The sequence below is a fragment of the Dermacentor albipictus genome, chromosome 10 (genome assembly GCF_038994185.2).
Source record: "Dermacentor albipictus isolate Rhodes 1998 colony chromosome 10, USDA_Dalb.pri_finalv2, whole genome shotgun sequence".
Taxonomy (NCBI): Eukaryota; Metazoa; Arthropoda; class Arachnida; order Ixodida; family Ixodidae; genus Dermacentor; species Dermacentor albipictus.
Genome location: NC_091830.1, coordinates 15,170,466 through 15,192,446, shown reverse-complemented (window position 1 = coordinate 15,192,446; position 21,981 = coordinate 15,170,466). Strand labels below are relative to the sequence as shown.

Below are 21,981 nucleotides of genomic sequence, written 5' to 3'. Positions count from 1 at the left end.
ACACAACCCATTCTTCGCATGATGGCTGAATTGCCATACATGCAGCTCTCACGGACAATATACTAGCGAACAACTTTTCTTGGTAATGAAGCGAAAGCTACGGGGGTGGAACTTCTCCCATGTATTCCTAAGCGAAGTAGCCCATGTGAGTTCGGCATGGTTTCCATTTTTCCATTCTTGCATACCTCCTTTGCTTTCCCAAATTTTTGCACCTAATCCATGTTTAGAGACATCCCATATGCAATGGCATCGAGTTCAGTATCTTAAATAAACTGAACAGAAATTGTTCGCCTCATTTAGGGGCAACATGTACTAATTGTTTTACAGAGATGTTCATGGTAATGTTGCTTATGGTACACCTTTGCCCTCTTTCATCAGGGAAGCTGTTAAGAGGAATTCAGTTCCATAGCTTTGGTTCTGCAGGCTTCGCTTCACAGTGAAGAAAAATTGTCTGTGAGCATAGTGCAATATTTCCCTCTAGTAGGAAAGATTACGCTGTCAAAAGCGATTGTTCCAGAATACGGGGCAGGGTTTTCCAGACACATGCAGAGGTCGACGTGTGCACGCAAGCATGTCAGGCAGGGCTGTCTCTACTCACCACCTATGCGCCTCTTCTGGAACTGGTGAAACCTGGTAGGCCGCAAGGAACTACCTAGAGAACCACACCACCACTTTCAGCATGCACGCCACCCCCTTCACCAATCCCCCAAAATCCGTCACCGACCCTCTCCAAACACTCCTTTGGGTGCAATGTGCAGCAAGCAGGCATGCGTCTCATGCTGGTGTTAAAAAAATATTAAACAGATACTAAATATCAAAGATTAAAAGAGTGTGAAAAACACACGACAAGTAAGCAGACAACATAAACATTGGTCACCTCATAACACCAGCAACAACATTAGTGCTTGCACTGTCTGCACAGTGGACGTCACAAATGCTGGTCACCCCGCGATGACATCGGTGCTTTTGCTGTCTGCTAACTTTCACAGTCAGCACAGCAGACGACAAAAGTGCCAGTCGTCTTGTGATGACACCAGCAACACCACCAGTGCTTAAGCCGTCTGCTCACTCTATTCATGCCATCTGGTCAGCAGATGACACAAGCACTGCGTGTCTTGAGAAGACACCAACAACACGAGGGCTTGTGCCATCTGCTCACTCTACTTAAGCAGTGTTCCTAGCAGATGACGTAACAGCTGGTCGTCTTGTGACGGCACTAGCGACGACCTGAGTGCTTGTGCTGTATGTTCTTTCTACTTGTGCTGTCTGCCAGCCCATCTGTCTCTTTCTGCGTGCTTTCAAGCTTCAAAATCTCTAAGGGTGTTAAAACTAAATAAGTATGGAGCATAATCAACTAGGCAAAGCCAACAGCTGACAGAACAAATATCAAATTAAGCTAAAGTGACAGGTTAGTTTTTCAGGGTGTCTACAGTGTCACATTTATTGAGAACTAGAGTTTCCAACAGTTAAGTTTGGAAGGAAAGGCAGCACAGGGGTGTTGCTGAAGGCACGGAGATGCCTGGAAGTCGGCAACTTAGGATTGCCAGCTTACTAATTTCATCCACAATAAATTCCAAAGTGGGAGCCATCTGTGCCAACCCAAAATATGCTGATTATATTGCAATTAAGCAGTGGCCCCATGTGTCACAGCTACTGTCAACACCGTGTCTTCACCATAGCCATCACAGATGGCACCACTGTTCCATTGCAGCATGACAAATTTTTAATGGCGCTACCAAGGGCGACACCAACAACCACTTCCATCAGCTAGCCAGTCATCATCATCAGCCTGGTTACGCCCACTGCAGGGCAGAGGCCTTTCCCATACTTCTCCAACTACCCCCGTCATGTACTAATTGTGGCCATGTTGTCCCTGCAAACTTCTTAATCTCATCTGCCCACCTAACTTTCTGCCGCCCCCTGCTATGCTTCCCTTCCCTTGGAATCCAGTCCGTAACCTCAGCGAGTACCACCACAATACTTCTTGTATGCATTCTTTCTAATATTACCACCAAATCCAGCAACACCTTTAAACTTCTTCACAAAAATCTATTTTGTAAACTTGACAAAAATTTTGGGAGAGATGGCAGATACTATGTCTGTGTAACCCAACCTTGAAAGTGCTGCATGCTACGTGATGATTTGATGTATTTGTGCCGCATGCATCATTTCCCTTTCCACCATTCGTTGAGATTTCTTCAGTTTTCCTGCGAACCCTCTTGTTAGCAACATCATCAGAAACTAGCTCAGGTCAAGCAAGCAATCCACAAGGAACACTGAAAGCATCGAAACTAAATTTAGTCGAAGACACAATTTCTAAATGCTTCGTGCATCTGTTTCTTTCCTATCGCTGGCTTCTTTTTCTGAAGTCCTCTCTCAAACACTTTGATTAATAGACATAGACACCAGAAACTCCACAGAGTTTCTGGTGCTAATATCTGGTGTTAATACTCACAGACGCTGCAGCTATGCAGCCAGCATGGGAATGATGGTACAGTACGGTCACCGACCGATACATCGGACACCAATAATCTGGTCATGCTCAGTAATTCCGACAGCTTTGCAACACCGTCAATGGTGCCACTTCCCATAGACTTGATGTGTAATGACCACCGATATTTCGGACAGCCACCAGTGCTACATTCGATTATCCGGACTTCGTCTGTGGCTGTAGCATACGCAGAGTTGGCCACCATTATCTCCTCTGGCAACCTCGACAAAACATCAAGTATGGCCTCAGAGAGGCAAGGGATCAAGTATGGCTTCAGAGATTACATGCTAAATGGTAATCTCTGAGACCCTGCTTTTGTCGGAACTCTATGCCTCGGAGATTTAACTGCAAATGCCAATATTGGAGGCTTTGCCTGAAATGATGGAAGTCTTTTGGAATGGTGCAAAAAATTTGTATCACCAAAGAACATAAAAAAATCAGCAAATTAAGGTGGGAAGCAACAATGAAATATCTGACTCGCTAAAAATGTTCTGATTTCTTAATTACAGTGGAATCTCGATAAACGCAAATCGCTTAAACGGAACACCATCACCATGGTTGGGTGGTTTTGTATTCATGCAATTGTATTCAGCTTTGTCTCTCAGTTAACTGGAACTCCTGATAAACGGAACCAATTTCTCTGATCCCTCAAGATTCCATTTAAAAAGAATCCACTGTAATTTCTTTTTTCTACGATCCTAAAACCTCCCTTTCTCTTATGGATAAATATTTGGAAGAAATACACCGCAGAATTTGACGAAATTCTGCTTTTTTAATGTGCCGTCTTCAAAATCGGAAAGAAAATCAGGCTTTACGAGTGTTCTCGCACTGCTGATCGATGAGCGCTTGCTTTCCGTTGATGCAGCACTGCTATCTTGGCAACGCCGTAAACACAAGAGATAAAAAATTCAGATAGCCGCAGAGCTTTATTTCTTTATCCAGAAATAAAAGCAATAAAAGTGACTGCAAAAAGGGAAAACTAACATCGCAATTTTGTTACTGCAGTCATTTGGTGTGCCGGGAGTGCTCCTACTGGCTGTAGCGAATTTGGCTCACTGGCAGACTCGTTTCCCACACATTTTGGCAGCAGCGAGCTGCATATTTCGCATACTCCGAGGTTCAAGATCTGTCTGGTTACCTCGAGCTCCCTTCATTGCTGCGTCGTAGCAGCAGCCTGATGGTGATAACAACATGATTTGCGCAAGATAACAGAATATGTTCACATTTCTTTGCAGTGGCAAAGCTACTTTGCATTGTGCGATCTGACGGGTGCAAAGCTAGAAAAGTTTTGAATTCTCATCGCGCACCAAAGACAATGGAAGGCGTGGAATACTGTGATAAGGCTCCATATGGAAGTGAAGGCTGCCGATCTTGCTGACGCAGCAAGGCATCCGCTTGTGTTTACAAGCTCCTGATAAAGCTACAACTTACACGGCGTTTTGCATGGTACTGCACAAAGCAACGTTGTTCATTTTTGGGGGAGGGAAGGCCTGACAACGGCCACTGTCTGGCCCTACCAGCACACTGGGGCATCTTCGCCGGCTCTGCCTGGGATCGCACAGTGGCTTGATTGTTCGTATCATCTGCCGCAGCATGAAAAGCAGTTCGCAACACTTGAAATTTAGCAGGTTAACTGGACAGGGATTTTTGAAAAATTTGTATCATCCTGAAGTTTGTATCAGGCACGAGTGTATCACCAAGATTCTACTGCACTAATTTTAGTAGGAAACTGTGTGGCAAACGAGGCCAGCGATTTGTGAGCAGCACTCTCCATTGAGAGAGTTGCACACTCCACGATGATTCAGTCTCTCTGTGCTCTATGTATTGTCTTCCTTTGTAATGCTTGGTGCATTTTGCTGTTTTACTTCGAAATTTGTCATTAGTGACACAGCAGTTAGCTCACGTTCAGCAGGCAATCTTCAGGTGACATGTACAGTACCTAACATCAATAAGCCATCAGAAACCTATTGCCTCAGGAGCAAGCAAGCTGCAGCCTCAAAAAGCCCCCAAAAAAGCTCATTGGAGGCTCAATGCTTTAACGCTGTGCATATTGACTTCTTTCTAACCTGCCAGCTTTCTCTTAGACCTTTTTCTCTAACTTCTTCATTAACAACATCAACAGACATTACCAGCAAGACAGGCCGGCAACTCGTGAGCGACAACCCACCCTCAGAAAGCCGTACGCTCCACGAAGGGGTCTGCCAAGCCTTCAGGTCGTCCTGACTAGTCGCGTCCTCAGAGGATTCCTTGTGGCCGTTAGTGGTCTGGGTGCCAGGCACCGGCGTGTCGGGGCTGCTGGGCTCGCTGACGTTGTTGTTGTTGTGGTGGTGCGCGCGGTGCCCCTGTCGCGCCTGTGCGATGATGCGCCGCGCCCGCTCCCGCAGCTGCTCCTGGTGTTGGCGCTCCTCCAGCGACCCCGGGCTGAGCTCGCGGCCGGCCGGCGGCTGGCGGGCTTCTTCCAGCAGCTTCCGCGCTCGCTCCTGAAGCTCGACCAGCCGACTCGACGGCCTCTGTGCAAGAAGAGGGGTGGTTTAGGCGCCATTATTCGGCAAAACAAGTGTTTCCCGAACCTGTGGGACATGGGTCACCAAGTACACTCAAGAGAACAAGAACACGTGGGCAGGGGCCATTATAAAGTCTCTGATTTGCAAGCATCCTTCTCTACACCGCACATTTGGCAAAGTCATACCTCCCAACCTGTGAACTTCAATATTTTAAAAAATTGTAAAAAAAAAACGAATGGGGGATGGGGGTTAATAAAAATTATTTTGCTTGCCCTGAGCCCATGCCTTTTGTGAGATGCACTTTATTAACAGAGATTTACCTTTGCTGCTCCTTGTGGAGCATTGCAGGGCAGTGGGAGAGAAGGAAAAAGTTTGAATGGACATTCTGCAGCCCCGTGCCATCTTGCGCTATACTGTGTCTTCCGCTGGCCTCAAGAGGGCCGGCGCAGACACCATCGCAACTTCTTTTTGGCTGAACTTCTCGCAATCTTGGGCCACCCGATCTCTTGTCACTTTCCAGACTTTTTCGACAAAAGAATTTATTTGTCATAAAACATGACGCAACTATTGTAAGATCAACAAAGGAGCCAAAATTCATTAAAAATTATGAGAGATTCAAGAGTTGGCAGGTATGTGAAGTAATGGCAGCATCAGGCATGGTTCAACATGAAGACGAAGTGCAAACTCTGCACATCCTGTGGCTCATCTCCTGTGTGTGGTTTCGTCACTTGAGTCACGTCTACATTATCCATGTCACAAGAAGGCACAAACTATGTTTGTAGGTATTGATTGCAACAATGACTGTGAGCCATTAGTTTGGTAAATTACTTCGCTGGAAATCTATCTTAACAACAATGAAGGGTCCATTATAGCATACAAGCCTGCACATTAATTTGGAAGACAAGAGACAGAGGAGCACGGAACTTGGACTTTCCAACTTCATTTTATAGCTAACAAGCAAATTTTATGCACAAATTATTGCTGATGTAAGACTCACACTATCGCTAGTCTGCCTTGCATCAGCAGATGTGCCACGCATAAAATGTGATCAATCATCAATCATCATAAATTTCATTTAAAGCTAACTGCTCATCCGACACGTTGATACATCGTGCTGTCAGACAATGACATTAATCTTGCCTGTGTGGTGTGAGCATTACTCTAAGGTGGGGACACTGTTATACACTATGATCAGATAAGGAATTTAGAAAAGGTTGTGTCACTCTGCAAAAGAAAAATTGCCATAAGTGATGAGTTCTGAGCCGCCGACCTTGGAACTTAAAATCTAAAACAGTCAAAGTCAGAATATACTGAAATGTTGTGAAAAATACAAAAATTGATTGTTTACTCAAGATGTTTACTGTTTCTTCAAATTTCACTGACTTTGTCCTGTAGGGACACTGTGAGCTGCGCCCCAGCAAAGTGGAAATTTCCATGAAATTTATTAATTAAATATTCAGGTAATGGCAAAAAAAATTTTGTTGCCATTATGCATTGATTTCATATGTTGATGACAGTCCTACGGGGTACGCCTGTATATCCAACAGGTTCGTGAAATTGGGCTACAGAAAATCGCACTGTGCCTGTACTTGCATTCTTTTGAAATTTGTTTTGCCATTAACTAGGAGGAAATGAAGAATATAGAAATTATTTACGCCAATATGACAATCATAAACATGCAGGAAAAATGAAGAATCCTGGGGGTTCTACCTGCCAAAACCACGCTCTGATTACTGTATTTACACGAATCTAACGCACACCTTTTTTTTCTGAGAAAATGGGTCTGAAAATTGGCTGTGTGCTACAATCAGATACGTAAGTAAAACTGCGTTCCCAGTGTTGGCAACAGCCTACCGTTAATGCCATCAGACACAACATCATCGCCATCACAAAATGGCGACGGAGCACGTTTTCGTGAAAGTTGCTGTAGTTTCATTTTGTGCCCAATAACTATCTGAAGTATTCTTTTTCAATCATCTTTGGAGCATGTCACTTTCACAAGATTTCGTGCAACTTGGCACCAGATGTGTCTGCACATACAGCCACCAGTGTTCCTGGTGCCGCGCCAGAAGCGCAGTCAGTCACATATTTCAAGTGGTTCTTTGCAGAGTCATGTAAAATCTTGCAAAAGCAACAGTATTATTTCTAAATGTGATCGCTTGAGAATACTGCCCTTGTGTGCTAGGCATTTGTGGCCAATGAAGCTTCGCAAAGGGTGAAGATGATGTGCTGCTTTCATTATAAAAGCTCACTTAAAAAATTCATGCAGAAACTCCTCTGGGAGTTGCCTAAGTATGCACAAGCATTGTACCGCTTGCTCACTTCCACACAGCCTGGTGTCAATGTCAATGTTATGAAACTTGATCCGACCATTATAAACCCTTATCAACCCTTATCGGCTGTTATCAAACTTATAGGACTAGATCCAACCCTTATCGGTGTTATGTGAGCTTTATCAGTTAGTATAAACATTATTGCAATTGCTCTGACCCTTATCAACTCTTATCGGTCCTTATCAACTTTATTGAACTTGATCCAACCCTTATCTACCCTTATCGGTGCTTATCAACCTTATCAGAATTTATTCGACTATCATAAGCCCTTATCACTTTTTAGCACCTTATCCATCCGCTTCAAACAATTATCAAGCATGATGAAAGCCATGAAACTCCTTATCATCCTCATCAACTCAGTGACTGCTTATCTCTCTGTGTTGCGCAACATGAAGTGCATGTGCCCTCGGAGACCACTGGTATTTCGGTCGTTGAAGGAATGCCCCAATTGAAGGCATATCCTGCAGCCCCCGAAACGCATTGGTGATGTGGCATGTTTGGCATTAAATTTTTAAAAAATTTGAAACTTCCTGATGTCTACAATGCTCCAAGACGGCTCTACATGTTGTCTTAGAGATGGATTTTATTCCACCATCACCAAATCTTTCACCAAACCCTTCATAGAAATTGCTCTTTTTTGACGCTTGTTTTGTGCTGCTGGTATAAATCATTCCCATGGTTCAGATATATTCACCTGCTGCAAGCGTAGGTGGTTAGCCCAGTAGGTATGTAACTTGGCTTCTGAGCATGGGTTCATCAGTTCGAAACTCACTACCACCGACGTTTTTCCTTTTGAGTTTATTTTGTTTTATATATTAATTTCTTTACAGCGATTCACCTTTTGTGATGGATGGATGGACAGATGGGTTTTCTTGTTGGGTAAAGCCTAGAAATGCTTATGCATTTAAAGCTCCCTTCTGTGAAGATAAATTCAGCAAGTCTCGTTTTTTTCTAATGACGAACATGGTGGGCACACTATATTTTTCTTTTATAAATCGTGGACATGTTACATTCAGGTGTACTTTTGTTTTCTTTCTTTAAACCCTCGTAAATTGTGTGTGCATTAGAATCGGGCAAATACGGTATGATGCACAATGTAGTGAGAGAGACCACATTAATTTTGACCCCCTGGCATTCTTTTACGGGCGCCTAAATCTAAGCAGACAAGCGTTTTTGCGTTCTACTTCCAACGAAATGCGGCCACGATGGCTAGGACAGGACATGCACCCTACTGGTCAGCAGTGCAACTCTAAAAATTGAGAATCGTATAATAAAATCGTAAAAGTTGGCAGGTATGCGAGTTGCACAAGATAAGCTTCTCCGTGATAGGATAAAGAAATCGCAATCAGCGAGGTCCACTCACGGCGACACTTGCCTTCTTGGGGTCGATAAGCGGTGACACGAGGGCATCTGGCGGTGAGGGCTGCCTGGTTGGGGACAGGTCCAGCACCCGACATGGCACACGGGTCTCCGGTTCCTCAGGTACAGCTTCTTGCGTCTCGACACCTTCACAAAACGGCATAATTTTTATTGTTTAATATAGGAGAGTCAGTGTCAAAAGGCAGGGGACACATTAAAGGCAAACAAAGCGAAACGCTGGAAAGCACCTTTGTTACAGTGGCACTTTTCAATACCTATCGTGTCGATGGCCTGCGAATTCTCAAATGCCATTGACCCGAACTACGATCTGCTTCATATTTAGCAGGCAACGATAAGGACTCTACGCAAGCGGTTCTGTCATAGAAGTGTCAAGTCATGGAAGTCATAAAGTCTGCACATTTCACAGTAGGACCACCACTTGTAGTTACTGCAAAACAAAATAATTATTGTTACATGATAAATGTAAAAAAAACTCTAAAATAATAATAACTTAAGAACTCTAATAATAACACAAATGTCAGCTTTGAAAAGAGAAAACAAACGCATAATTGCCTCAAGTCTCATAATCCAAGCTGTATTATTAAGACAAATGGGTCACAAAGGTGACAGTATTCCAACTATATTATGCCACATGATAAAACATAGACGTTACCGGCAACTAATGCCAGCTTTGGATGGGGCAATCTTTGCTGCAGCTTTCATAGCCACAGCTTTCTTATTAGAAAAACAGGGTGTCTACCAAGTTGACATTTCCAAATTCCCTGAGTTTTCCAGGTTTTCCCTGAGTGCCATTGCAAATTTCCCTGAGTGATGCAGAACTATGTTTTATGTCAAGACGGGCTGAAAACATACCGCCTGATGCTGTCACTCCCTAGTAAGCACATGAAAAAAACTTAAGAAGCGACTTTATCCAATTTGAATATTAAGCAGTAGTGTTTATGTTATTCAAAAAGAGAATAGAAGGCAGGGGTTAGTAAAATGCATAGCAAATAAAGTGTCTTCGAAAAACATTGCAATGGAGTCGGGCATTCTCAAATACGGATAAAAAGCAGATGCATATAGAAGCAAATATTTTCGAATATAAGCTATTTCTACCAACTGATTGCAAGCTCAGTGGTATGAGGCCCGAATTCTGTCACAATTGAGATTCTCTCTCAACAGCTCGTAAGTCAACCTCAACTGTTCTGAAATACTCTCAGCCCGCGCACGACGCTCGAGTGTTGTGTTTCACTGCTTTAAAGAGTTTATTTTGGTTTGGATGAGGGACACCTGCATCTCGGCATCAGCCAAAACTTTATTTTTTGAGCTCAAGCTCCTTCAAAATGGCGGCAGCAAGCTTCCTTTCCCGTTTATTCCTCAATGCGTAGTTCATTTCTGTTCTTGTCCTCCTTCCGCCACTCGTTCGCCCCAAGGACCATTTGAAGCATCTTGGTCAGTTGCACAGTCCACGACCGATTTTTCGAACTCCGAAAACGTCCGAAAAATCGGCCAGTTGCAAAAAAATAAATGCGTGTCATTTACTGCCCTTAGGGACTCAAACCGCCACAGGCACGTTCAAAAACGCTCTGAAGGCCTATCGGTACACACATTAGGCATATCGGTGCTCGTAATGTGACAGGAAATACCGGGTGCATGCGTGTATAAATAAGGAATACATACTGTGTTCCGTGACAATAGCCCCTTCCCACGCTTGTTATGCTTCACTGCAATACTTTTATGTATGCTTCACCAAGTAACATTTCTTTACAGAGGCGAAGCTGACTTTCAGGAACCGGCATTTTCTATGTCAATAGCGAGGATCACAAAGGCGGAGTCCATGCCATTGCTGACAGCAGCTAATTATTTCAATAAAAAACTTGGCACCCAACGGCAAGAAGTTTCATAGCGAACGTCGAAGCAGCTAGGCCTAGCGTTGCCGCAGTGCTGGCAACGGCTGCCAGCGGATCTGCGTGCGAGAGTGCCAGTTCGAGGTGGCGAAGTAATTAAAACAGCAGCCGTGGTGCCTTTAATTATTGCCGTTTCGGACCTGCCATCACGGCAAAACGTCCGGAAAATCGGATGGCGAAGAGTTCTTGCGTCGGAAATTTCACACATTCTGATACGTTGACTCTATGGGGTACGTGACGGTGCCGCGAAGCCGTCGAAATTATCGGGGATGTCAAAGACGATTCATTACGATTCCTGTCTGTTACTCGAGCCAGCATTACTGCCACTTTCGACCCTTTCAGTAAAATTGCCGCTAATTTTCCCTGATAGAGGCCCGAATTCCCCGAGTTTTCCCTGACTTTTTCCAGACTACTAAAAATCCCTGAGAATTCCCGGTTTTCCCGGTTGGTAGACACCCTGAAAAACAGTGTTCTGAAGGTATTCCAACCATTCTAGACCACGTTATCACAAAAAGTGTGGCTGCTCAGTACGAGCATAATTTTGCTAGGTACATTTTCCTACAGCTCCTAGCTTTGTTACCATGAACAATGTATATTTATAGCATCTTGAGTGACATAACAGAAAAAAACAGGTGGTCTGTACAAACAGAAGACACTACCCTAAAGGCTGAACAACACTCAATTATTGATGCTGTTGCATGACCCCACATATACTATCAGAAAACATTTGTTTTGGAGGTGTCATATTATTTCAAGTATTCATTGCACACATAAGTACAGGAGCCATTTATAAGCAAGCAGCATTTTCATAAGCAGCAAATAGAACTTTTATTATCGATGAAAGTTTCATAAGCTGAACTACGTCTTTAAAATCAATGTGTTTTTATCTCCATACGTTGCAACAACACTTTAAAACACTCTAGTACATAGCATCACATCAGCAGCTTCATTTCATTTGTAAAGAAGTTTCTTCACTTTCACCCATTTCACTTCCAAACAAAATGCTTCTATGTTAGAGAAGTCTTCCCTTTTGCATGCATTTGTTAATCTATTCTATGCTTAACAAAAATTATTGTAATAGTATCTGTATTTGTCTTGCAGCTCCTTGACAGTCCCATATGACAATCCCATATGTTAACAGACTTCTGCTACAACCCTTACACAAGGGTTCTGGGTTCCTGCCTGCATAAACCTAGGTTACTACGTACATGTAAGAAAAAATAAAGACTGATCGATTGTTTCTTCTTGGCTCTTACCTGTCTTCTCGGTGTCTTCTTCATCCGAGTCGAAAGGGTTCATCAGCTGTTGCCGTGTCATCAGCGGCTGGCCCGCCTGCGTGTCTTCCTTCTGAACCGGACTCAACTTGGCACTTGTATCCTTGGGTGAATCCTTGATGGCTGGCTTGTCGCCCACCGGGATTTTTATTTTTAGGATTCTCTCGGTCCATGGCTGTTCCATTGGGTTCTTCTCTGTCGAACTCTGTCTACTAAGGCTCCTTTCCGACAAGCCTCGCTTGCTTAGGCTTTTCTCTGTCGAACCTTGTCTACTTGCACTATTTTCCGTGGAGTCTTGCTTTTTCAAGTTCCTCTCCGCCAACTCCTGCCTACTTAGGATCCTTTCCACTGACCCTTCCTTTTTTATTAAGCTTCTCTTCACTGACTCTCGCATTCCCAAGCTCTCCTCCGTCGATGTTTGTCTGTTCAAACTTTGTTCCGTAGAGCCTTCTTTGCTTGGACTTCCTTCCGTCGACTGTTGTTTATTTGGGATTCTTTCACTTGAGCCTTGTTTGTTTGGGTATTCTTCGGTGGGGAGGGCTTCTACCGGCGGAGTGGAAGGCACATTGCTGGCATTACTTACAGGCCTGCAAGGAAACAGAAGAGGTGCTTTAGTTGACCCTTGGTGCTTGTAACCACCCAAGTGCTATTTTAAAAGAGTTGTGCCTTTAAAGGAGTTATACTCTGTCATGCAAAAATAACTGCAACCATCATTTCACAAACATGTATGTATCAGTATTTCTTGAGTCATCATCTCAGTAAATTCCTAAAACAGATACTTTATGGTGTGATTTTGTCCCACAACAGCCACCACTCATATAATACACCTTGTGTTCCCCCTTATCACTCTGCTCAGTATGAACATAATAGTGTTACACCATTTAGAGTGCAATTTTATCTCACTATAAATGTGCCTCATACACGTTTAAATGTGTTACATGATTTAGATCGTAATTTTGCCCCACAACTGCCATCATCTGTATGAAGATCTTCTTTCTCATTTGCTGCGCCCATACACTCAACAGTGTTACACCCTTTGGGGTGTAATGGTGTCCACCTGCTGCCTGCCTAGCACACTTTTAAAGGTGTTATGCCTTAGGGCCTTAGGGTGTAACGCAAATTTGTCCCTTCATACATTCATTTTCTTTCTCCAAAGTCGTGCGCTCCGTGCTCTCGTGGTGTTTTTGACAGGAACACATCAGACACGTGTAATTTGAGAAAGCAAGCACGCAGAATGACCACAAACTGCAACTAGCATACTCTGAGTAGCCTTTTTGGTACAGCTGTGGTGCTCACCAGTTGCATGTGGCGCCATCTTTGAGAAGCTACTAAAAGGTTACGTCACCTGTCATCATCATCACCAGCAGCCTAATTTATGTCCGCTGCAAGGATGAGGTACTGCTGCATCTCATTACCATATCAGTATGCCCACTGATCTCCAATTACCCCTGTCCTGTGCCAGTTAACACCATCTTATGCCTGCAAATTTCCTAACTTCATCCCTCTGCTTAGTTTTCTGCCATCGTCCCCTACTACGCTTCCCTTCTCTCGGCACCCATTCACCCATTCTGTAACTCTAGCAGACCACCACTTATCTGCCCTACACATTATATGTTCTGTGCGACCCCATTAATACTTTTTAATTTCAACTAGAATATTGGATACCTGCATATGCCCAGTAATCTGCACCAATGTCTTTCTGTTTCTTAAGGTTACACCTAACATTTTTCATTTTATCGTTCTGGTGCAGTCCTCAACTATTGTCTCAAGCTTGTTTGATAACCTTTCAAGTTTCTGCACACACACTTGTGCTCTGTGGTTGTTAAGCAAACTGCTAGGTGACACTAGTATCACTGTGCAAAGTGCAATAGCTTTGTGGTTATATATGCATTACTGTATGTAGAATGTTCAATGATGTGCAGAGGAAACATAGCAAATATGAAGTCATTTTATCCTCCTACCTAGACATGCAGTGTTATTTACAAAGTCTCATTCATCATCTGCATATTCAAAACAAACTCATCAGTGTTGTAGCTCTCTTCTGGCATTGCCTGATAGATATTGTACATAAACTACACTACAGTTGACTTGGTCTAGTTGACCCTGATGGGACCAAGAAAATTGATCAAATTATCTGGCAGTTCGAATTACACAAGAGCAAGAAGAAACTTCGAAACACCCCACTCATTTCTTCCACAGTATTGCCCAATTTTAACACGTTCCCTAATCGAACACGTACCCACTTTCTATGTGTTCAAGTAGAAACCCATCATAAAAATGACATCAAAGCTAATAAAGTATAAATCTAACACACACCAGATTTTTTAGCAAAGAAAATGGAGCATGCCTCCAATTCTGGCAATAAGAAAAAAATGAAAGCAGCAACGTTTACTTTCGCAGAATAAAAATTCATCTCCTACTAATGTCCGCCATCGCCTACCTCAGACAGGACTTCAACGCTGTCTATGAACCGCAACATGTCCTTCACACGGTCTATTGCACATTTGATATTCTGGATTTATCAAACAACTCTGGAACAATCGCAAATGAGATAGTGCGCCGCACATAGACTAACGACTTTTCTAGTTCGCCTTGCGATGTGTGCAGTTCTCCAGAACACCAAGAACATGTGACGGGACTGGTTGCTGCTAGCTTAAAATGTAAAATAACTCATCTTTTTAATGAGCTTTCATAACTGAAAACTGAAAGCGGTGTGTCATTGTCGTCATGCTATGCGAGCATACTACTGTTGCCATCTGGTGATGGTAGTGGAGATGACGCAGGCTAGCCCGGCTCTGACAGTAGACTGTTGCAAACGCACTTTTGATTTCATATCTGAATGCACTACACAGGTAAATTTCTAACCAATTTTCCTAGAAAAAAGAAAGCCACGCATTAGGATTTGGTAAAAAAACGTAATAATTCATTGCGCACTTCTATTATCACTTTCCTAGGGCAGACTGAAAATAGGTGTTTTCGACAAGACATGACGTGCATTCAATGCTAAGCTACGCCGTGACAGATGCTGCCGCTAAATGGGTCGCTATTAGGGTCACCATAGGAGCATGCACCTGTGTGCGGACCGGTCAAGTTTCAATTACCCAAAAAGACCCAATTTTAGGATCAAAATAATGAATGTTTGGACCCATAGAAATGTATGGATGCTGGCTGAAACCTTTCGTTGGGATCGAATTAACTAGAAAAAAAACAATTATACCTACGAAGGTCAATGCCATAAATAGGCATACAGCGTCACAAACAAGTCCTAAATGGTCAATGCCGCATACTTACGGCACCATCTGTATGTTAGAAAAACGTGCCAATTTTTCAACTCTTCGTTGCCCAGCAAGTGCTGCCACCCTGTGTGGATACAAGGAATTTTTTTGTCGCTCTGCTGTTTATTGGTTTCTATTCTAAGGCTCCTTAAAGCTGGCATTTCAACAACCGCTTGCATATCAACACGAGCGAAGGCGCGCAGTGGTTAGTTTTGGTTTCGTCTTGCGGGCTGTGTCCGTTCACTGCACTGTAAAAACTGATGTCTATCTGGTTTCTAATCTCTCAAAGGGTCCTCACAAGATTCTCATTCATCTGTTGCTCACAAGGCCTCGTTACATCTGTTCACAGGCAGGTGCTGGTATACAGGGTGTTTCAACTAACTTTAGCCAGAGTTTAAAAATATGCTGATGCACTCTAAGACAATGCAACCAAATGCATGTTGCTCACTTCTGTATTTAGTGTGTCACACTATATTTTGCATTTTGCTTAATTAGATAATAAGTCAATATTAATTAACCAACTTCTGAAGCAACCAAGTTAGGCAAAAATATTTCAATTAGGAAGTAGTAGAGGGCTTTACAAAACATCCAATTAGGCAGTTTCTAACTTTCTATCTATTAAGTATAAGTGTTTTTCAGCTTACCATGTGACATACCCGCTTGCGTGTCGTGATTGCAGCGCTCCCAAACTGTCCGCGTACAAAACAAACATAGCATCTAGCAGGGGGTGCTGCCGCTTAAAAGGCGCGACAGAGAAGTGACGAAGCCATTGGCTGTGAAATTTACGCCAGTGATGTGCTTCCCTCGCGGTGGTTCATGATGGTGATAAGCAGACATAGCGGCAGCACACCTGGCTAAATGCTATGTTCGTTTGTGCATGGAACGCTTGGGTGCAGTTCAACTGCAATGCGCAAGCGGGCATGTCACGTGGTGTTTTTTTGTATTCTGCGGGCATTCGCAGTAAAGTGAAAAACACTAATACTTAATAGGTAGAAAGACAGAAACTGCTTATTCAGACATTTTGCAAACTGCATAATCAAATGAACACACGTCTACTGCATCTATGTAGGTTATACGCTATTGCATAAGTAACTGCTACGATGCCCGTTATGTAGTTACAGCAAAACATTTTCACAGCAGCTTAATCGTTAATTTTCCATAAACTGAGTGCACTTATACATAACTGCCTACCCATAAACTTCGAAATGTGTAAAAATCCATCCCCAAGTTTAAATAGCTTGTTGTTGTTTTTTTAAGTTTGTCCTCATGAAACCTTTTGCGGGATACATATGTGCAGCATGCAGCACACAAACAGCAGCGCACTTGAAGTAGCAGAGACTTGCAGCACACTGTTTTTGGATAACAGCGACTTTCTGAGTGACTTTGGTGTTGCTAATTTCGGCTGCTTCTAGAACCAGTCTCAAAAAACTTGTTCAAAGAAAGTATCTAGGCTTGTGCGAATATCAATTTTTTGGTTTGAAGTGAAGTCGAGGAAAATAGTAATTACCGCCAAATAATTTCGAAGCGAATAGCTCAAATAGTTGTAGGATTTGTGTAAAACGTGCAGGCGATTGATAGTGCAAACCACCTACATCCAAAAGTCAAACGCACGTTCGACTTTGGAAAAATGATTAATCAAGGGTGAAATGCAGCAAGCTTTTGAAACAATATTCTGGTGACAAAAGTGCATGATGATGCCGTATGTTCTTGGCATTATGCAACATCTGGCAAATGTAGTAATAGTCCAGTGTGAGAGGGCTGTCTTCAAACAGGCGCCAACTATGGAGACGCTGATAACATGTTTTAGGCAAAACATTGCTGCCTGCATTATTCTCGCATATAAAACACTGACCCTAAAACCAGCTGGTCCCCCTAGATAGTGTTTCTAAGGCATGCAGTTGAATACAGTTGAACCTTGCAATAAGGAAATCGGCGGGGAACGCACAAAAATTCACTTTTACTAGAATTTCGTTGTTGCGAAATTAGGCAGCACAGATAGGTAATGCGTCGCAGAACGAAACTTTACAGCCAAATTCTGTTAGCCTATTTTGGCAAGCTTGCTGAAGGATATAGAGCCACATTGCCGACAGCAAAATGCGCTGCATGCTTCCATCAGCAGTGGCAGTACTGCCACGGAGCAGTTTTCTCGGTCAACTGCTTTTCAAGATACAATCACTTTTGCGAAACTTTGTGTAATTGGGCATCAAATGCAGCGCAACAGCGCTCCATGCATGCAGCACCATTTCTGCAGAGCACGCTGCCACCTGTAGGCACCAACGTGTCTGATACAGTCGAACCCGGCTATATCGAACTCGCAAAAAAACGCCTATCAGTTCGATACAGAGCATAATTCGATATAAGCCTCCTAAATAATTGGATGTCATAAATGCACATACCATTTATAAAATCACTTTATTGATGAAACTAGCTTCGTTTCGCACGAAACAGTCCTGCATTTTCTTCTGCTTGGGCAATTTCGCTGCATGCGAGGCACGCACTTCCCCACATTGTCTAAGGAGTCGGAGCAGCTGAGGCCGCAACATTCCGCTTTCGCACAGAAGCACCGGACTAGTGCGAGCGCACTTCGGAGGATGTGGGCCAAAGATGGTCGTTGCTTTCCTCGTTGTGCCCATTTTCAGTTGTGCTCGGCACGATGTCGGCAATGTAGTCTTCGTTTCCGGGCTCTACCGTGGTCGCGACACCATCATTTGCGCTCACTAACTCACGCACCGTTGATTCGTCAACAGCTTCCGGAAATTCTGACAGCTGGCTCCAAACCTCGGCAACAACGACAACGGCTTCGTCGCATTAATCAGAATTTACAGTCATCACCGAGCACGCGGAAGTCGGTACGGCTGAAGCTATATTTTGGATGAACCACTCGTACACGGCCGCGCATACGCGTCGGGCGCCACGGGCACTACGGGCACCGGGTCGCGAGTTAGGCCGCTTTAGCCCTAATTTCCCCCTTCAAGATCGTGCCGAGAGTGCACCTCGGAATCTTGTACGTTGCAGAGACATCCGACTTGTCACCGCATTCGACCCGGTTTATGATTTCGAGCTTCACGACGAAAGGCTAATTCTGACGCTTCATCACGGCAACACTGCGGGAGAAGGCGCACACAATGAATCAGATAAGCAGCGAGACAACTCGCACTTTCGCCAACTTGCATGACGAGGGCACAAGAGCCTCTGATTGGCTGTCTGGGCAAGCGCTGCAGGCGGGCGGGCCAGGATCATTTTTTGTAGGGAGGTGTCGGCGGCTCCGAGGTAGCGCGGTCGCATAGGGGGAGCGGTTGGATGGAGCCGCGCCGCCGGGTTTTCCCTTCACCGCGAGGGAAAGCCAACTTCCGGGGGCACTTTCCGCCGCTTGACGTTCGATATATCGGGAGTCGCTATTAGTTTTGTTCGATGTATGCATAATTTTTGCTATATATACTCATTGTAACTATACCGTGTCCATAAATTGTTTGATATAAGGAATAATTCGATGTAAACGGGTTCGATATAGTCGGGTTCGACTGTACCCAAAGGCCCGATACCCCGTATACCCAAAGGCCGCTGATCGAGATTACGGCCTCTTTGCGCAAATCTACGTCCGACGCCTAAACCGCACGCGATGCCTGTCGGGTGGCACCAAAACCAGCGTTCTTGAAGCAAGGAATGCATATTCCCAAACGATTGTTCAATCATGGCCCAATGCATAGCAATGCATGCTGCGACCGCCATCTCAAGTGTTATAAGCAATTTCACGTCTGTTGGACGTAGATTTCCTTGTTTTTGCTGAATTTTTCTCGTTGAGGCACACATTACGCACTGCCCTATGTGTGCGAAAACCATCGTCACATGTCGGTAGCAACTTGCATGCCACTTCAAACGTGTGATAAACAAACAAAATAGCGGCCATCATCTGTTTCCAGCACACGTGATCGCTTCTGGGCCTCAGTTGTCTTTGTAAATAAGAGTGGTGGAATCCATGCAAGTAAGTGGTGGTATTTTACGAAATTTTAGTGCAAAGCAATTGCATTTACACACATCTTGGAGCCTGCTAGCCTTGCGGGAGTAGGTAATATGCGGGATTATGTTCTGCAAAATTTCATTGATGTGGGATTGTAGTACAGTGACATTTCGTTGTCTAGAGGTACGAAACACATTGAATCCTATGGGCATTCGCTCGGGATACAAAAATATTTCATTGTCACGATGATTTCATAGTCGCGGGATTTCATTATTGTGGGTTTCGACTGTAGTTTGCCACGAAACAGTTCACTGTAAGTGGTCTCTGCTTGTTCAGATTTACTTAACAAGAACATTGTAAGCCAAGCTTTAGCTAAATACAGAAACTGCACAAGAAACCAAATGTTCCTGATGCAAAGGAAAGTATGTTTTTAGCTAACTGCAAGCAGCAGTGAATGTACGCTTTTGTTTATATTTGTGGCAAAGAAACAGGAAGGGGAATGCAATATGGATTTTCAGGAAACCAAACCACAACCTCTGCATGTTAAATCCAGTGTGCTACAAATCTGCCACCTTAGCTTGGCTTATTATTTGTATTATGAACACAATTAAACTCGTTACTCCTATCATTGAAATTATCATTCAAGGTTTTTCGTATCGCTTCGCAATTACTTAGCCTCTTTTCAAGTCATTGTGAATCTGACTAAGTAGTCAGATTGGTGCACATACATTGAGGCGGAGTCGAGGCTTGCTATTGCTTCTGCAGGCGTTGACGTGGCCGTCGCCGCCTTATCGTTGCCCGAGGAGGAGATCGGAGACGGGCGTGCCGTCTCAGGCAGGGGCCGCCGCATCTCGGGGGGCGCAGTCAGCTGCTGCCGCAGCTGATGCAAGTACGTGGCCACTACAAGTTTGTCCGGCACCGTCAGGAGGACCATGTCAGCTGGGTCCAGGAGCCGGGAGACGCCCAGGGACGCCGCCGCCTCAAATGCCTGTGGGCAAGCACGAGATGCGCACAATTTTTAACGCGACAGCGTTAAGGAGCTCGTGTCGCAGAAAAGCCGGTGTCGTCGGCGTCGGTGTTGTCGGCGTTGGCCATGAGCGATAAATCCCAGCAGGCACTTCATGAATAAAAAACAACTTGCAACATGGGCTGGGTGGGAATCGAACCAGGGTCTCCGGAGTGTGAGACCGAGACTCTACCACTCAGCCACGAGTTGGATGCTTCAAAGCGGTACAAAAGCGTCTCTAGTGAATGCGGTGTTGCCTTAGAAATGAGCTGTTTCTAAGGCTCAGGCGTGCGTCGCTTGCTCAGGGGCACATTTCGTTGCTGCGCCGAACGCGGCGCTGCTCGACGTTCACCGCGTCCGATGCGGGGCGCGTCGCGTTCCACTCTTGAAGGCGAAGCTTAAGCGTCCTCCAATTTTTTTTATGTTGTTGCTGTAAAGCTAGTTTCACCCCATCACACACCTTACACTTATTGTGAGGCCAGCTTTGCCCAATCAGACATTTTCCCGACTAATGGCAGCCCTGGCCATCACTAACGATGAAGTCTAAGGCATTGATGCTAGTCCTTCACAGCTGCACATAGCAATGTTGCTGGAATCATGCTGACATTGTCTGTCCTGTTAAACCCATTGGCTTTGCTAGTATCTGCAGATTCGAAAATCGAGCAAGATGCCATTGGGCTAATAAGGCTTGCAGAGGAGGTAGTTGATTTTCAATGTACAAGCGAAGACTGCGGTACGCAGGTTACAAAAAAACAATACTATTGAAATGTGGAGTAACACATAAAAAAGAGTGTGCTAACTACCAACTGCCACTGGGCTGCCGAACTACCTTGAAAAAAAAAAAACTAATTTCATAGTTGTATCATTCAGCAACACATTTCTGATTCACAAGACTTCGCACTTTACATGCTCATGCTGCAAAACTTTGCATACACCTATCCTGAATCGCACAACTGTATGGTTTCGATAAACCTTTCCTTTCCTGCTTTCTCATTCAAGGGCAGCTTAGCTGTAGGTGATTTCTATTATAGAACATGAGCCACATTTTAGGCCAATAACTTTTGGAAATTGGGCCCAAGCCAGAGCGAACCTTATGTCCATTGCTTCAATGAGGCGTAGCAACAGACGTTACATCATGCCAAAATGAAGCTGTCCCCCAGAAGTGATCCATAAAAGGAACACTGCACCGATGCAACACAGACCAAGATGAAAAGTAATGACAACAAAAACGGGAACTTGCCTTTTTGCAGTTGCCTGCGATATCATGAGGTGACAGGGAGTCCATGTCGATGAGCTCGGGGTGGAAGCGGTGTATGAGGGCGCAAAAGGCCATGCCATTACGCCACGAGGTGGTCAGGTTGGTCACCTTGAGCCCCGCGTAGCCGCTGGTCATGTTCTGGCTCCAGGACAGCAGGTCCTTGCCGGGCTCCTGTCAGACAGGGTACACAAGCATGCCGGATGGACTGCTTGAGAACGCTTTGCCTCGTGGGCCAAATGTCAGGCATGCATGAGTAGGCTGATAACGATGCCATAATAAAACCTCAGCGATACGTTCCTGTTGGGTTTTCTCTGCTCTTACGCTCTAAAACACCAGTCCCACTTAGTTGCCACAGAGCCATGAGTATAAGCCCCCCATTTCTTATGTGTCCGTTAACGGTTGTTACCATGCAGAGGCTGATAACGATACCATAATGGAATCTCTGTGATATGATCCTGTTCCAGCTCGTATGCTCTGAAACACCAGTCCCATTTGCAGTCCCACATGCAGCAGACGCAGCTACGTGCAACTGTCGCATGTAAATGGGCAAAGCAAAGATCAGATAATTTTTCTGTCTTTCTGAAATTGCAGACATGCCGTGTTTACAGGATTTTAT

General features: G+C 44.3%; 1 protein-coding gene across 4 annotated transcripts in view; it reads right to left on the bottom strand.

The window, feature by feature from the left end:
* Ehbp1 (Eps15 homology domain containing protein-binding protein 1) overlaps positions 1-21,981 on the bottom strand; it is a 66,705-nt gene that overhangs the window by 21,662 nt on the left and 23,062 nt on the right. For 2 of the 4 annotated variants that reach the window (XM_065449018.2, XM_065449021.1), the window contains exons 8-13: positions 21,348-21,536; positions 19,830-20,089; positions 11,851-12,455; positions 8,692-8,834; positions 4,659-5,001; positions 599-652 (exon numbers count right to left, since the gene is read on the bottom strand). In XM_065449018.2, the coding sequence (XP_065305090.1) occupies positions 599-652; positions 4,659-5,001; positions 8,692-8,834; positions 11,851-12,455; positions 19,830-20,089; positions 21,348-21,536 (1,594 nt within the window). The remainder of the gene's footprint in view (positions 1-598; positions 653-4,658; positions 5,002-8,691; positions 8,835-11,850; positions 12,456-19,829; positions 20,090-21,347; positions 21,537-21,981) is intronic. The other 2 variants (XM_065449020.1, XM_065449022.1) reach the window with 2 other exon arrangements.